General features: G+C 40.6%; 1 protein-coding gene across 2 annotated transcripts; it reads right to left on the bottom strand.

Moving 5' to 3' along the window:
- Positions 1-6,570: 6,570 nt before the first annotated feature.
- LOC112575467 lies at positions 6,571-9,648 on the bottom strand. 2 transcript variants are annotated; one of them, XM_025257354.1, is made up of 3 exons: positions 9,409-9,648; positions 8,747-9,108; positions 6,571-8,533 (listed from the first exon to the last, which is right to left on the bottom strand). In XM_025257354.1, the coding sequence occupies exons 1-3, from the start codon at positions 9,621-9,623 to the stop codon at positions 8,115-8,117; spliced, it is 996 nt and encodes a 331-aa protein (XP_025113139.1). In that variant the 5' UTR covers positions 9,624-9,648; the 3' UTR covers positions 6,571-8,114. The 2 variants fall into 2 exon arrangements, with proteins under 2 accessions (XP_025113139.1, XP_025113140.1); XM_025257355.1 differs by having other exon boundaries at positions 8,747-8,955.
- Between the last annotated feature and the right edge of the window lie 6,518 nt (positions 9,649-16,166).

Below are 16,166 nucleotides of genomic sequence, written 5' to 3'. Positions count from 1 at the left end.
GTATGTTTATCTACTTTAGACACATAGTTTTAATCGATTTAAACAAAGTCATTAACACTTTTTTTCAACTTAATAAAACCATTTATAAAGCGTGTTTTTGGTAAGTTTTGTATACGTGTCAACACAGAAGAAGTTAATGTTAAATTGTGGCTAAGAATATCGCGTGTCTTGTACGGATGGATGTAACATTAGTCTTTAACTCCAGAGAAGCTCGACAGGCTGGTATCATAATCTTAGTCGAAACGACTTGAACATTGGTTCTTCTTATCACCAGCACATCAAATTGTTTTCTGAAAGTAAAAACTCGTGGCATGTTAGTTAAGCTATGTAAAGATAATTGAACTCAATGTATCTTACCTTGCTGCTCATGTCTTGTACAGGTGATGTGTCATGTGACTGTCAGGCCCAGACACAGCCACACGGCGTTTCCACCATATTTCGAGTTCACGTACCAGGGTATCTTGGGGTCACACAACTGATTAGAACGCAGACACAGACCCATGATGTTGACTGGAGTTGATGTCCCTAGAAATAATACAAAAAAAATAGCAGAGGAGCGTGGCGTGTGGTTACACATTCAAGTACACGGACGCTCAGCGCCCCAGATAGCATTTGAATATTTTATAAACGGTTACAAAAATGTTCTCACGAAATCTGCGTGATGCTTGGGGGTCAATCGAGCAGCAGAATTGTACCTGTCACTCACAGACGCTGAGAGACAAGATTATGATGTTGTGAAAGTAGCACTGAGAGAAGCATTTCAGCTGACTCCAGAGTCCTACAGGTGTCAGTTTAGAAATGAACGAAGACTCGACACAGAAACATTTCCTCAATTTGCCACCAGACTGACCCGCTATGTAGAAAGATGGCTTAGCTTGTATGGAAAAGAGACAAAGTATGAAGACTTGCTCGATCTAGTTTTGCAAGAACAGATGTTAGAGGTTATAGGAGGAGAAATGGCAATCTATCTCCGCCAATGCTCGCCAAAGACTGTGAAGGAATTAGCGATGTTGGCGGAGCGGTTTGCTGATGCACGTAGAGCTGCCAAACGTTCACCAGGAGTGCCAGGTCGAACAGACTATGGGGAAAAAGGATAGAAATCAGTCGACAGAGCAAGAAAGATGCAGTCTGTGGAAAAAAAACATGCTCATCTGATCAGCTAAGAATGAAAAGTCCCTCTTTATCTTCACTGTGAACATCAGTATCAATTGAAACATGTTATTTTCTGAGATCAAACTTGCTCTGTCGTCATCACCTAGTATGATCAGAAATGCAAGGAAAGTGATGACTGTTACATTCAGCGTTTCACTGCAAAATACATTATATTAAAATTTTGTTTTGAACTACACAAAATATTTAAGATATTATTAATCACTCTTGTGTCTATATAAGTCTATGAAATAACCAACTATATGGTGAGACTACACTTTTATTATCTTGTTTTTATGTGTCTTATAGATGGTATCCTACCGTGGTTGTGACAACTTAATTCGATTCAAATACCAAAGCTAACCCTACACCAAAGGAGCGGAACAAAAATGCCTTTTTAGTGAAAACATTTCTAAAGAAGTGTAGGAGAATTCAGGTAAACTTTAAAGATAGTAAATTACTCTCCACTTAACTAGATCTTGCGGGGGAAAAAAAACAAAAAAACTTTTTAGCTTCGTACTGGCCAAGCTCAGATTTCGTCTTCATGGGATCAAAAAGAAAAAAGAAAGACTGTCAACAAAAAAAAAAATAAAAGAGAGGCAAAGGAAACTAGTTAGAGCAGTGATGCCCAACCTTTTTCGGCCTGCGGGCCAAACACATTTCCGACATGCGTGTGACGGGGCGCTTCACCGCAAAAATACAAAAAAAAAAAAAAAAAAAAGAGCAGATACCATTTTTTATTAGAAGCAAGTTTTACTTACCATTAACTATGTAGTAATTAGTGGGATATTTGAAGTTGTTTTACCGAAACCAACTTCTGAATGTCTGGCTGCATCGTAGAGACACAAAGTCGGAGCACTGAATCGAAATGTTCGTCCATCGAAAAAAAAGATTGAGAGACGTCCCTACGTACGGATAAATACTTCTTCTTCCCTCTTCTTCGTTTTTTTAGGGTTTTTATTATTATTATTAATAACATGCCGATTTCCTGCACTGTGGGCAGAAGTTTCGCGGGCCGGATATGGCCCGCGGGCCGTAGGTTGGGCATCCCTGAGTTAGACGAAGAAAAACTTCCGCTAGATTCGGAAGACCAAAGAAACTTCAGTTAAAAGAGAGGGAATATCATTAAAATGAAAGAAGAAAGTTTCAATTAGAACACGAGCGGCTCGCAAAACAAGATGATTCTCCATCAAACACGTGTAGGATTTTTTATAGAAGAAAACTGTTTTTGAGGATGTTGTGGATGATCTTGACACTTTCATATGATGCTTTAAGTGTGTAGCTGAATTAAAAAGCAAGGATGAAAATCGCTGGGGGTGACTCTTTCTTGTCAGTTGAGAGGCCGAAGAGCAGAGGTACTTTTGTCGCTCACAGATGCTGAACGACGAGATTATGATATTGCTAAAGTGACATTAGTAGAAGTATTCCACCTATTTCCTGTGTTATACAGATGCTACCTTAGGAATGACAGAGTTTTGCCTCTCTTCATTACAAAAGATGGCTAAACATGTGTTCACGGAGTCAATGTATAAAGACTTGCTTCATTAAGTATTGTAAGAGCAAATTTTAAAAATGAGAAATGACAGTCATTCTACTTGAATGTCCATCGGAGCCGGGACGTAGTTCTGGAATACGTCCATCAGGCGTACAACCTCGCAAAGACAACTCTCCAAAAGATAGAAAAAGCCAGCACAATAAGCTGGGCAGCAGAGGATGTCATGTTCAAACTGTCGAACCCCAGGTCAGGGTCATATCTTAGGAACTAGTTCAAAAGTAACTTTTTTGGCCGTCATAGTGATCAGGACAATCTCTGGAGACAGGTATACACGATTGTTATTGAGTCGTCACCCTGAGTGAGAAACAAGTCAAAACTATCCGTAACACCAAGCCGATCGTTCAGGATGTGTCAGAGACGAGATCTGAGCCCAGAACCTCTACTGCAGTGATGACAAGCGGGTATTTTGACCACTAATTTACTAGGCTCTGCTGTGGCATCCTCATTTTTCGGCCGTTTATAAATGGTCGGTATCCAGCAATGCTCACACGTTGACGAACAGCATGGCTGTTGTGTTATGTACCGCATTGAAAGGATTGTCGGATAGTCTGTCTTTAACACCACTATGTGGATAAAACAGAAACTAAACTGAGTTTTTTTCATATCCTCGACGTCACGGTTGATAGATATAGTTCACTCCTGTGGTTGTAAAGCTTCTAAACTAGTCTCATTAATTAAGATTTCAAAAACAAGTTCTCTGCGTTGTCTACAGGGTCGAATGTAAATATAGACATTCACAAACCTATTGTGTTCTTTCTTTCAGTCCTCTCACATGGTGCAGGTCAATGGTAGTCCAGGGGTTGATCAGGTCTATAACGTGATGCAGGTGAAAGGCAGGTCCGGGATTGATCAACAAGGTTTCAGTCTTCTAGGGGAGGAGCGATGGGGAAAGTCGCTACCGACGGCGAGTAAACTAGTGTCATCTAGTGACCCTGAGTCGTCCGTAGAGGAACTCTTCTTAGGCTGTCTGTAGTTATGTTGATATAGGGTGCAATAAAGTTGAAAGTATCATCACGATTATGGTTCGAGCAGGAAGATATGTTGAACATAGTCGATTTCATTACCTAAGAGTCGTTGATAAGGAGAACTGGCTTAAGCTGACCAACACAGTAGAAAGAGTGCAAGAGTAAATGTTGTTTTGTATGTCCGTGTGCGTTCGTGTGTGTGTGTGCGTGTGTGTGTGTGTGTGTGTGTGTGTGTGTGTGTGTGTGTGTGTGTGTGTGTGTGTGTGTGTGTGTGTGTGTGTGTGTGTGTGTGTGTGTGTGTGTGTGTGTGTGTGTGTGTGTGTGTGTGTTTGAGCTGATTGAAGAAGTTAATAAAAAATATTGTTTTAAACATTTACCTCAACAATCTAATGTTTCTGTTACTTTGTTAGTTCATAATAGTTGTATAGCATGATCATTTGACAACTATGTTGGTACATCTGTAGATAAAATACTCCGAAACAATAATTTTATAAAAACATTATTTTATTTTTAATACGTTACTACTTAAAATGTTTACTTTTTCTCACTATTCTTCATTGATCACACACTACCATATACATATCTATTAAAAAAAATTAATTATTTTAGTAAGACAAAAAAATTCGGATTTTTTTTTTATAAATTGTAATTATTTACTAAAGATTCTAAAACTTACCTGATTATCAATCAGCTACAGGTGTCATGGCTGGAAAGTGACATGGCAAATAATCGACCCCGCACGTAGACCGAGATCAACCTGCTCGGTGCGCATGTGCCGTCTCGCAAGTGATACGCATGCGCACAGAAGGTCGGATCGCTATCTTGATATACAATGACAATATACGACGAAAAGAGGAGTATCTTAAGGACTCGATAATATATTATTATATGACAGTATCTGTCTAGTATGTAGCAATGTTACACGCTGTTAGATGAGAATGCGTTCATATGTGAGGGCAGTGCCTGCGCTAGAACATCACATGTTTTGAAAATAACGATAGAAGCCACTGTGACGATTGCTTGCTCATAAGCTAGAACAGTATGTCTTCAACAATATAATCCACTTAGACAACTATTCGCGAATATGTAAGTACAATGAATGTCTTGATTTTCACAGCATGATTCCAGCTGAGACGTGTCTTGACTTTTAACGACCTGATCCGCCAAGACCATTATTCGCCCATGTGCTAGGACAGCATATGAACACAAGAAAGTAGACTGCAGTGAGACGACTCTTCGCTCATATCCTTGCACATTAATTTGAAATTAACGATGTAATTCACCAAGACGATCCCTCATTTACATGCGAGAAGCAACATTGTTTTTTCTGGAACTTACTGTCACATGGAGAGAGTTGCCTCCTGCGCTCTGGGATGAATAACTGTTTTAAGCAAAGGTTCAGAACAGTTGAAAACTTTATCCTCTCTTTCTGTAACTCTTTCTCTTCCTAAGTTTGTTACACGAGAAAATACAAAGGCGAGTAAGCTCCCTTGGAGCTGGTGACGTAGCAACTGAGGTGTACAGAATGGACGCGTGCTATTCGCTGGGGCAATAATAAACATTTTGTGTATTTTCCAAACTTCAATCTTGAATTTTGTTTTCTTCAGTTTCCTCTGACCTTACATGGCTTTTAGCGCAATGGTAGCGGTGCTCTACCCTGACCATAGCGTTGTATCTACAAGTTTATTTTTGCCACCCTTATAAACATTCAAATAAAGTATTTGTTATGGTTGATTTCGCTTAATGATTATATTGTACCAAAAATAAGCAAGTACTATCAATCTGTAAGCTCCTTACTGAGAATGAAATTTACCTCGCTGAAAAAAATCCTGTTTTAGTCAAGATGCTGTCTAATGTATTTGTGAAGCTTTTGTTTTCTGCAGTTCGTTACCTGGCTGCTATTTTTAAAGCTAAACTAGCAAAATTATTGCTCACACGGCTAAGCTCACCTAGTTAATAGTCGGACGTTGTCTCGGTTGTTTTGATCTAAAATTTATTGTAGGTGTCGTCAGTTATAGGGTCTTCAGCTAATTTGCCTGTCACCATTACCTTTAGGAAGCCTTTCCTACCGTGTAAGCGATGTTCGTCTTAGCGCCATAAGAAGGTTTCATAGCTTGCAATGATTGAAACTAAGGTTTTGTTTAGCGCACGCTGTCAAGGTCGCTGACGGTTACGAAGAAGAGAAAGATCTCAGTCCCCGGAGCGAACGGCGAGGGGGAAACAAGGTCAAGTGGGGAGGTGCTTGGAGGAGGCAGGGTGGGGCTGGTTACAATTGTCAGACTATCTTCCCTCTTGAAAACTCTTGGGTCAGCAATTTTCTCCATCTGAGATCAGTTGCTACTGGTCGTTTGCTAGGCCATATCCTCAAAATCATTAGCTAGGCCAAATACTTTTAGGGTCATTCCGACGGCCATTGGTTCTTTGAGCACCCTTATGGACAAATATTCTAGGCCAAATTTCTCGAGACATTTTTCAGGCCCAAATGCTGTACAAATCGACAGGCTATAAATAGATATAATAACGCAAATCTAATTGAGAATCAACGAGAATTAAAAAAATAAACTTGTACATAAATATAAAGTATAAAAGAAAATGTGAATATCGCACCTTACTTGGAAAATGCAGCACCCACTACCCACACGCAGTATCTCTGGAAAGTAAAGAGTTTGCCGGTTAATTTTTGTTGCAGAATTCCTGGTTTTTAGCCGGGAACGTGAACACTGGCCTTGGGGAAGCTGGCACGTGGGCGAGAGTTAACCTTAACTCTAGCTGCCCACGTCAACATAAGATACAGGGGAACCACACGTACATTACTCACACGTCCATCACACAGTTTACCAGGTGGCTCACTAGCCCCTACCCCTGCTGTTCCCCCAACACAAAACTCGACGTGTGGCTTAGGGCATAGAAAGATTTAATAAACATAAATACATACATATACATACAATAAAAGACTCGTCTACGGGGAGTCCCAGTCCTATCCATGCTAAGCCTACTTCCACTATTCCAGTGCTGTTACCTCTCTCTATATCTATCATTCACTCTCACACGCAAATCACGATGATGATTTGGCGAAGACCAATACTCCAGCCGACAGTCACCGCCCTCCGACGATTTTCCCTCGAAAGTGTTTCTCCGCTGTCTGTCGGCCTTCCCAAACGAACTGCCAGCCTCGTCAGAGAGCGACGACTGCTCTCCCAGCGACACAGAGTCGAGCCTGTCCCAGTCCAGGGACATACAGGTGATGTCTTCGACGACTGTAATGACACTACAGACGTCGAACGAACACCACCGCCGTGGAAAGTTCTCAGGCTTTTTAGAGTGCGCCAAACCCAGCGAACGGTCTCATCCTTAGAGAACGACGACTTCTGGCCTTGGCGTCGAACGTCTACCTCTCACAGGTAATGCAAGTCTTCTCATTGTAAGTGCAAGCTGGTCACAAAGCCATTTGATTTCCACGGTGGCAAGAGGCCGTCCTGGCAGCCCTTTGGCAATGACTCCCCCACTTGCTCAAGGTTCTCAAACCCAAGCGTCCTCCCCTCTCACAGTCTTGCCTTCCTCTAACCACTTATGGTTGGTTCCCATTACAACACCTGTGCGCTCCTACACAACACCTCTACACTGGCACACACACCACCACACCTTGGATAAGGGCCCTAAGGATTGTCAACAAGCCACCCTAGAGCCTAACTAGAGCGATTGTTACGTCCCCCTTTAAGTTAGCACATGACAAATATGTTTCCCCCTTTGTATAATCTTCCAATTATCGTTAAAAAATATGTATTCAATACGTGCTGACTCCTCGTTAACTCCATTCATCAGCCTGCCACATCTCTTTACCCGCTTACATAAACAATTCTTATCTAATTAACTAATTCTTGACAAAAATCTTAAAGCTTTAAAAGTAAATTAAGTAGGCCAAACTGCATGGAAGTTACAAATATAACAGACCAAAAATCTAGTCTCAGTACAAATTACTCAATCGCGTGCACATTAAGATTATGACATGTCACAAAGACCAGAAAAGAGAAAGTACTTCAAAAAATAAACCACACACACAGTAAACTTTGCAAGAAAATATCCTTTATATTGACAATGTTATGAACTAGCTGTTACTAGCATTAAATATGTTTTTTATTTCACACGATATAAAACAATGATCATAACTTTAACCGTGTTGGTAAACAAGACCCGGTGTGTAGACCGTATGATTTTGATGTTGATGCTAGTTCTTGTGTAAACAAAACCCAGTGTAGAGAACGTATGATATTGATATTGTGATAAAATCTGGGACCTGGTGTTGTGAGACAACTTCAGATATCATGTGTATGACGTCATGAGGCGATGACGTGTTGATAGACTGAGAGTGTAAGAGGAGAAACAGAGAAGACAAGTGTTGATATCAGACAGACACACTACTATAACAGGTGACAGATGTGTGAGTGTCAGTCATTTTCATGGGAGACAATCACAAGTTGTGACGTACAGCGGGACATGAGGTCAAATCGGGAAGATCTACGATCTGACTCTCTTGATATGTCAGATATAGACAACACCCTGAAGCCAGACCTAACCAAGTCAATCGCAGGACCGTCCAGACAGACAACGACTTTTCTCTCCAGACCACGAACATGACGTCCATCCGCCACCCACACCACGTCACTGCGGGCCGTGGCCACGTCCTCGATGTCATCATCCTTCATCACCCGCACTGGGATACCCGCTTCTTGCAATCCTGTCACCATACCCGAGCTTTCAGTAATGTCACCCCAATCCAACACCAGCACGTCTCTCCACTGTAGACAGGGAGGTGATGTTTCCTCGCTGGTGGAGTTGACTGCTGTTGATGTTGTTGTGCCACTCTCTGTCAACATTCGCAATTTATTTATTCTGTGTCACGTGTAAGATACAGTGTACACTCAGACAGACACATCAATATAAATAACTACATCATAGAATCATCCAATAAACCGACTCGCACACGTCTTCCTCACAAGACTGTTTCTCACTTGTTATTTATCACAGAGGTAAGTGTTTACCTGCAAAACACGGTAAACTACACAACACCCACACCTACCTCTGACACCAACACGTAGACTGTGTAGGAAGCTGGCCACCTCACGACCGCACGTGACACAATCACCTGGCCTGCGACCTGAGTGATCCTCACCTCGGTGATACACTCGTCTGACTGGCGGGCCGTCTGTGTGGTCGGGTACACCTCGCTCACTGTACGGCTGGACAGGACTCCGTCTAGTGAAGATCCACACGTCCTGCTCGACTTCCCTGACGACGGATGGCGGCGAGCGGAGGGGTCTGGTTAAATGTGCAACTTGCCAGCCGGCGGGTGCGTGTTTATGGAAACAACTTGCCGCCCACAGATGGAGACGAGGAACTCGTGTCAGCAGGTTCTTACAGAAATTCTCGAAGTAGTTGATCCTGTGCAAGTCAGTAACATACGATGTCGCTACACATGTGAAATTGTGTACTGTATTGTGTCTTTCTTTTGTGAATCTTGTGTAATGTCAGTCAATAGTAATAATAACAACAATAATAATAATATATGCTGCTAGAAAACCTAACAGCTGATGTAACAGAACAAATCTATTGTCACATCACATCAACTTCACCTCTTGTCAAAACCATTTCAGGAATTATCATTTGTCAAGCACATGCTGGTGATGAGATAAAAGCAAGCGCCATTCACATCTGTCATAACATCCCAAGCATACAGCGTACCTGTAATCACTCACTGCTTCATCAGCGATGACGTACAACAACCCTCCGCTTGAAATCTGTGACAATTCGTTAACGGTCTTCTCCTCGTCTTTGTCATCATGAAGATGATACTGCAAGAGGTGAGGCTGACCGGGTGACACACCTGCTGACTGTTGTGTCTTTACTGTCTGCAGCAACAGGTGATACAACATGCTGCACGCTGCACGACTCCCCATCCACGTACTGACAACGTAGACGTGGTGACCACACCGCAGCCACTGTATGGCCATCAGCAGCAGCACCACAGTTTTACCTGTACCGGGCGGTCCGGTGACAAAGAGTCTGTCAGGTGGGTCGTGTAGCAGGTGAACTTGCTCCGGGAAGAGTGTGATTACAGCAGTATAGCACTCTCCTGTCCACCACACGGCCTGACCCAGGGTCTTGACACTCACACGTGAAGGACATGTGCATGGCACACTCACTGTTGTCTCGACACTTACGCGTGGTATAGATGTACATGGTAATGTCACTGTTGTCGCCGGACCACAGAACCTTATTAAAGAAATAAAATTCTGTCTCAAATCGATACTTTGGAACCCCAAATGTAAGTTGATGTAGTAAATTATGATTGATGGCAAAATTAATATTCATTTTAATTCTCTCTTCTTTTTCTGCTCACTTTGAGCAGGAATAGGTGTACTCGTACCAAGAAAGTGTAAAACTAAGCAACAATTGGTCTACGAGGCTACCAAGGACACTGTAGAAGACCGCTGAAAAGTCAGTGTCTATTATGCTGTGGTAGAAACATCAACCGCGTCGACTTAAGGAGCTCAGTGTGCTTTCTGAATTTCTTTATGATATCCAAAGCATTTGTGAACAGACAACGAAAGACATTATTATCTTGTGAGGTCTTGGAAAAGACACAAATGAACGTAGACAGCGAAGACATTGCCGCTGAGTAACTCTGTTCTGAATGACAGGTTGCGGCTAGAAGAGTTTCTGGGCCTACAATGAATCCAAACCAAAAGAAGTCTTAGCATTCATTATCCAACATAAACTGTTAGTGTTGGCGATGCTGATGTTCGTTTTGTTACTTCAACACTTGAATTAGGTTACATAGTGTCTGCTGACATGTCACTTGATGAACATGTTTCTCACGAATGTCGTTCTGCATACTATAAGCTCCGGAAGATCAGCTCCGTTTGCCATACTCTATGCATCTCAACCACCAAAATTCTCATCTGCTCATTTATTGTGTATAAACTACACTACTGCAACCCTCTTCTTGCTGGCTGTCCGCAGGACCTCATTGATAAGTTTCAGAAAGTTGAGAACTCAGCTGCTCGTCTCGTTTTCCGGAATCGCAAATGTGAACATGTCACACTACTTCTTCACTCTCTTCATTGGCTACCAGTTAAAGCTGCAATAGACTACAGGCTCTCTACTCTATCCTATGGATTGTTTGAAGTCCCCCCACCCACTACTTTACTGAAAACTTGTCTGTCCACATCCTGCCCCAAACCTTGGTTCCTCATCAGACTTCTCATTCTATCCTCCCTTCCACAAAGACAGTCACATACGGACAACGGACGTCCTCCCTCTGTGCTGCTAAACAGTGGAACTCTCTTACTCATCACATTGGCCACTCGGACTACAAGGCTACATTCACATATCTGTTCACAAAGTACTATCCCTGAATTACTATCTTAACTCCCTGGCAATACTGTCTGTCATGCTAACCATCATGTAACAACTCCAATTATTTACGCACCGCTCTTGTACCTCATCTTTATGTTGTTCAAGGTGCCTATAAGTGCCTCGCTGTCCACTGGCTGTTACCTTTAATCTATTTTTATCTTTAATATTATTGGTCTCCGAAGAGTGCGATCTATTTTTGTCGTCATAATAAATAACCATTCAAATTGTTATCTCTGTATTTGAGAGGCAGCGTCTTCTCTAGATTATTACTGACAAACAAAGGTTTCTGGATTTCGAGAGCATCAGCTCCCAGTGATTGTACATGTGTCATGTTAATTATCGAGTGTGAACGGTGTTTGACAAATAAATCTTGCGTACGAGCTTAGGAAATTGCAGTTATCTTCAGATCCTGCTGACTTTTTTCTACTCGAGAGAAACTAAAGTTATGGGTGTACTGTGTTATAATGTGTAATTTTTTTTAGTGATTGAGTTGATGTATTGTTTCTTTTGTTTGATCATGTAAAATTGTGCATAGAAAGTTTTTTACATTTTTTTCATAATTAAAATTAGACGGTGCCTGCAAAAGGTAGATACAGTGTGTTTTTGTTTGGTTTGTTGTTGTTTTTATTTATTTTTTTTTTTGTGAACGAAAGAACGCTGTAGTGTCAAGAGGAATATGTTGGGTGTGTGACAGAACTCTCTAAATTAAAATTAATGTGAAAGTTGTCTTTGACCGCTAGCTGCTTAGCCAGTTGAAATAAACAACTGTTTGTAGTAAACGTAAGCCCTAAGCATAAAAATTTTGTAACTGATTTTATGACCGTTTCTGTCAAAACCCTTTTTCTTCCCCTCCCCTCTTTGTTCTTTAAAATAACTACTTTTATTTTAATTGATTTCCGTCTAAGACAGTGTGCGTCTACGAGGTCAACAAAGTGCATACGCCATTCACATCTGGTGAAATTAGTGATGTCTGTACACGAGGTGCTCATTGTATCTTACCGTGCTACTAATGTTTTGTACACCCCAGGTGTCATGTGAGTATCAGACCCAGCCCCAGCCACACGTCGCTGCCACCAGTGTCCGAGTTCCCTCAGCACGTGACTACTGACGTCACACGGGGTCTTGGGGTCAGACAACTGATCACAGCACAGACACAGACCAGGGATGTCGGCGGGGTCTAATGTTCCCAGACACTGACACAGGTCCTGTAACAAACCACGTGATGTAAAGTGTACATGCAGAGATAAAGATATTGTCCATCGACAGATGTAGCGCCGAGTAAGTCCATAGCATAACAAAATAAACACAGTCTAAGTTTGTTTGGTGTGTTCAATCTGGCAACAAAGGATAGAAATATCTTTAATAGACAATAACATTCTACTTGCTGCTACAAACAATGTCAACAGTTTGAACAAAAGGACAATAGTAGCCAACGGAACCAAATCTGTACATATAAACACATGAATTCATTCCCATTATGACAAGCAAATGAGTTCCGTGAAAAATGAAGGTGACAGTACTGAAGTAAAGCTATGCTAATCGTGAACTTAAGCTGTGCTTTTGTTACAATTCATTGCGATCTTTCAATAATTTAAGCGATATCAGTTCTATACAATCCAATCCGTTGAAGGAAATTCTCATTATTTATGTATGTTTTAATTCTGTTTTGCGGTTTGCACAAATCATGGTTGTGATGTATAGGCGGTCTTAAGTTAAAACTGCAGTAAAGCTAAGAAAGTTGTCTTTTGATGGTGAAAAAGCGTGTTGCATGACCATCGTTACTCCTTAACCTAGCCATTTCTTTGTTAAAATTTGACAGCCTTTCTCCGGGCGTAATTGTTTGCCTAGCGAAGACGATCTCCGTCCTAAAATCGATTCTCATCTGTAATGGTAGCAATAATTGTTACAGAGGAAGATCACATCAGCGACGAGGGTAAAACGTTTGAAGAATACGAACACTTGCTATAGGCCATGGGCCAGATTGGAAATAATGAAGTAGCTGAGATCGCATTGGTACCTCCAAAAATGTCAACAATATTTCTGGTGAAGAAATAATTGATGAAGATGATCTACTGCTTTGATACTTGCCAAATAAAATACAGGTCTGCTACTGATGACTGAGAAGCTTGTAGCAAGCAGAAGAGACGAGAGTTGTACAGACAAAAGGACATGAAAAAAGCATAAAGAGATTTTGAAAAAAATTACAAACAGTAATTTAATTACGAGCTGTGCAGCTGGAAAACTTCGCTCAGAAGCATCCAGAACTTCATGATAAAACACCTTATGAGCTCTTCAAACTCTATTTTGACGCGGATATTACTGAATTGATTGGAACTGAAAGTGTAAGATATTCCAGACAAAAGAATAGTATTGTTTTTAAATTAGGTGACAAAGTTTTGGACATTTCTGCTGGAATTCTTTATTGAGCGGCTACAATTGTTTGCAGAATAAGCGTTTGTACTATAACCGGGATGAATACGTTCATCATCCTTTTGTATCACACCCCATCGCACGCAACCTTTTCATGGAGATAAAGAGGTACATTCACCTGGCAGACAATGATAAAATAATTATAAAAGATAAACTGTACAAAGTTTGTGCTCTCATCGAAACACTCAATATACGCCTACAGCAGTTTAACATATTCAGTGAACATCAGAGCACTGATGAAGAGATGGTCCCTTATTATGGAAATCATTCTGCAAAAATGTTTATGCGTGGAAAGCCCATTCCTTTTGGGTATATATTGTGGGTTCTTGCATCAGCCACATGCTATCCTTTCAATATCGAAGTATATTGTGGACAGACAACCAATGAGTAGCAATGTCAGAATCAAGGGTGTTGCCTGGGTCACGTCTTCGCTGAGCTGCAAACAAACTCCACTATGCTATGAGGTGTATTTTGACAATTTCTGTACCTCATATGACCATCTGAACGAAACATAAAAGGAACTGGTACTATTCGTGAGAACACGCTGAACTAGTCCTCGTTATTGGATAGGAAAGCAACGAAGAAAGAAGAGAGAGGTTACTTCGGCGACGTAGGCGATGGATATGTCATGGCGGTGAAAATGACACGATAACCAGTGTGTTGCTGTAGCTGCAAACTACAATAACATAAAACCATTGTTAAAGGCAAGAAGGTGGAGCTCTGCCTAAAAGTGTCTAATTGACATTTAACAGCCAGTGGTCATTGTGTTATATAATGCTTACATGGGTGGTGTAGACCTACTGGACGGGCTGCTGGAAAACTATCGTCCAGTTTATCGCTCAAAGACGTTGTGGTGGCCACTGTTTGTCAATAGCAGCACTATTTCAGCTGTTGCGGGTTTGCGTATTCATGTTTAAGTTGAACGCCAATTTGACCGTTTGGAATTTCGTCGACACATTGTTCGTGCCTTACTTCACCACTCACAACACAATGCATCATCAACATCTATGCCGTCTAGTAAACCAGTCAGTAATGTGAGGTTTGATGGTAACGGTAAACACATCGTCTCATTAGAAAAGCGAGAACGATGCAGGCTGTGCAAGGAAAATGCTCGTCTAATTTGTTTCCTTTACATCTATACTGTGATTATCAGTATCATAGCAACTGAACACTGTAACATTTTATTTTTGAGATGAGAACATATTTCAGCAAAATATTTTTGAACTACAAAAAACACTTAAGATATTATTAATTTATAGACCAGTTGTTTGCAATAAAACTGTGTTGTTTCTAAATGGGAACACGTTACCACATCGGCCCATTGTTGTCATATCGGAGCAAAGCACTGTCTTGTGTGTGTGTGAGTAACCAATATAAAAACATTCTTCAACATGTTTCTGGTCTCTTGTTCTATATTCTAAGCATAACCGAATAAGCCTGTGTACGAAAAATTTGGGCATTGATGAGTTATTCTGCATAAAACTTTAACTGTCAATTTTCCATGCTTTCAACAGATCATAGCAACAAGCTATTCGATAAATTGTATACAAATATATACACTCTTAGATATTCAGAAAAAAAATAAATAAGCATTACAATGCTGCTTTCTAATAATGAAAACTCTTAGATCCTACAATCACACGAGTTTATAGGTATTTTAAATCGTTTTTTTATTCTCAAGTTCAGGCTATGTTACAATATGGTGAGAACTATGGGGATTAGATAAGGCCTTTCAACTCTTCGCCTTATGACATTTCTTGGGTAAACTCCAAATGATCCAGTTTATGAAAAATAGCATTGACACTCAATCAAAATAAAATCAGTAAGCAAATGTATTTGTTCATGGTCAAAACTTGTTAGTATGAGCGATGATAGGTTACCTCAAAAAGTGTACTGTCTGTTTCATTTAGGTACAAAGGGTAAAACAAACTGGGTATCCAGTATTATTTTCTCACTGGTTTGGCTTTCTGTGGTTAAATCAGGGGGTACAAAATGTAAGTTTGTCTATAGGCAAATTTTTAAAAAAAAGCTCTGTTCAGATGGCATGAATGGGAAGATCACATGAATAAAAGCAAGAGGTTCTCTTTTACTCTACTAGGGATTTCAGGCACTGCTAAAAATATTTTAAATGAATTTATTTGCGATATGGAACACACACTTCATATGACATGCTTTGTGCGTTATCTAAAACAAATGAAGAAGAGGAAGTACACTTTCTTCTCTGTTTTAAGGTCTAACAACATTTCAAAGTAAAATTTATGCAAACAAAAGTGGTAGATAAACCCAGACAAATTTCAAATAACCTTGCTATTGGCCGCAACAAAAGAAAAGTTGATTAGAATTTGGCATTATATTTTTCCAAACTTTTCAATTTAAGAAGTCCTCAGTACAAAAGTAATGTGCTTAATTTAACTTAGGATCCAGCAGTCTCAAGGTTTCCGTGTGATTACTGAGTTTTGAAAAGGAAGAGATATGCTGAGTGTGATGGAGGGAGTCTGTGACCTGTATAATTTCAGGAGTGAGCCAAGGAGAGGATAAGGAAGACAATGATTTGCAGAAAATGCTGGCGGTATAGAAGCTGACAGATGGTCAAATAGAAGTTACTAGCGAGATCCCGAGAAGGATTATAGGTTCATGTGTAAAAGGAAACG

This window comes from Pomacea canaliculata, linkage group LG11 (genome assembly GCF_003073045.1).
Source record: "Pomacea canaliculata isolate SZHN2017 linkage group LG11, ASM307304v1, whole genome shotgun sequence".
Classification (NCBI taxonomy): Eukaryota; Metazoa; Mollusca; class Gastropoda; order Architaenioglossa; family Ampullariidae; genus Pomacea; species Pomacea canaliculata.
This window is presented reverse-complemented; position numbering and strand designations above follow the sequence as displayed.

Bases quoted from the DNA above. Each gene is read 5' to 3' on its own strand.
- LOC112575467 (XM_025257354.1), bottom strand. From the start codon at position 9,623: ATGGGGAGTCGTGCAGCGTGCAGCATGTTGTATCACCTGTTGCTGCAG. The intron at 9,109-9,408 runs GTACGCTGTATG...TGACTTGCACAG, and splicing joins GAAGCAGTGAGTGATTACAG to GATCAACTACTTCGAGAATT. The intron at 8,534-8,746 runs GTAGGTGTGGGT...GAATGTTGACAG, and splicing joins TCTACGTGTTGGTGTCAGAG to AGAGTGGCACAACAACATCA.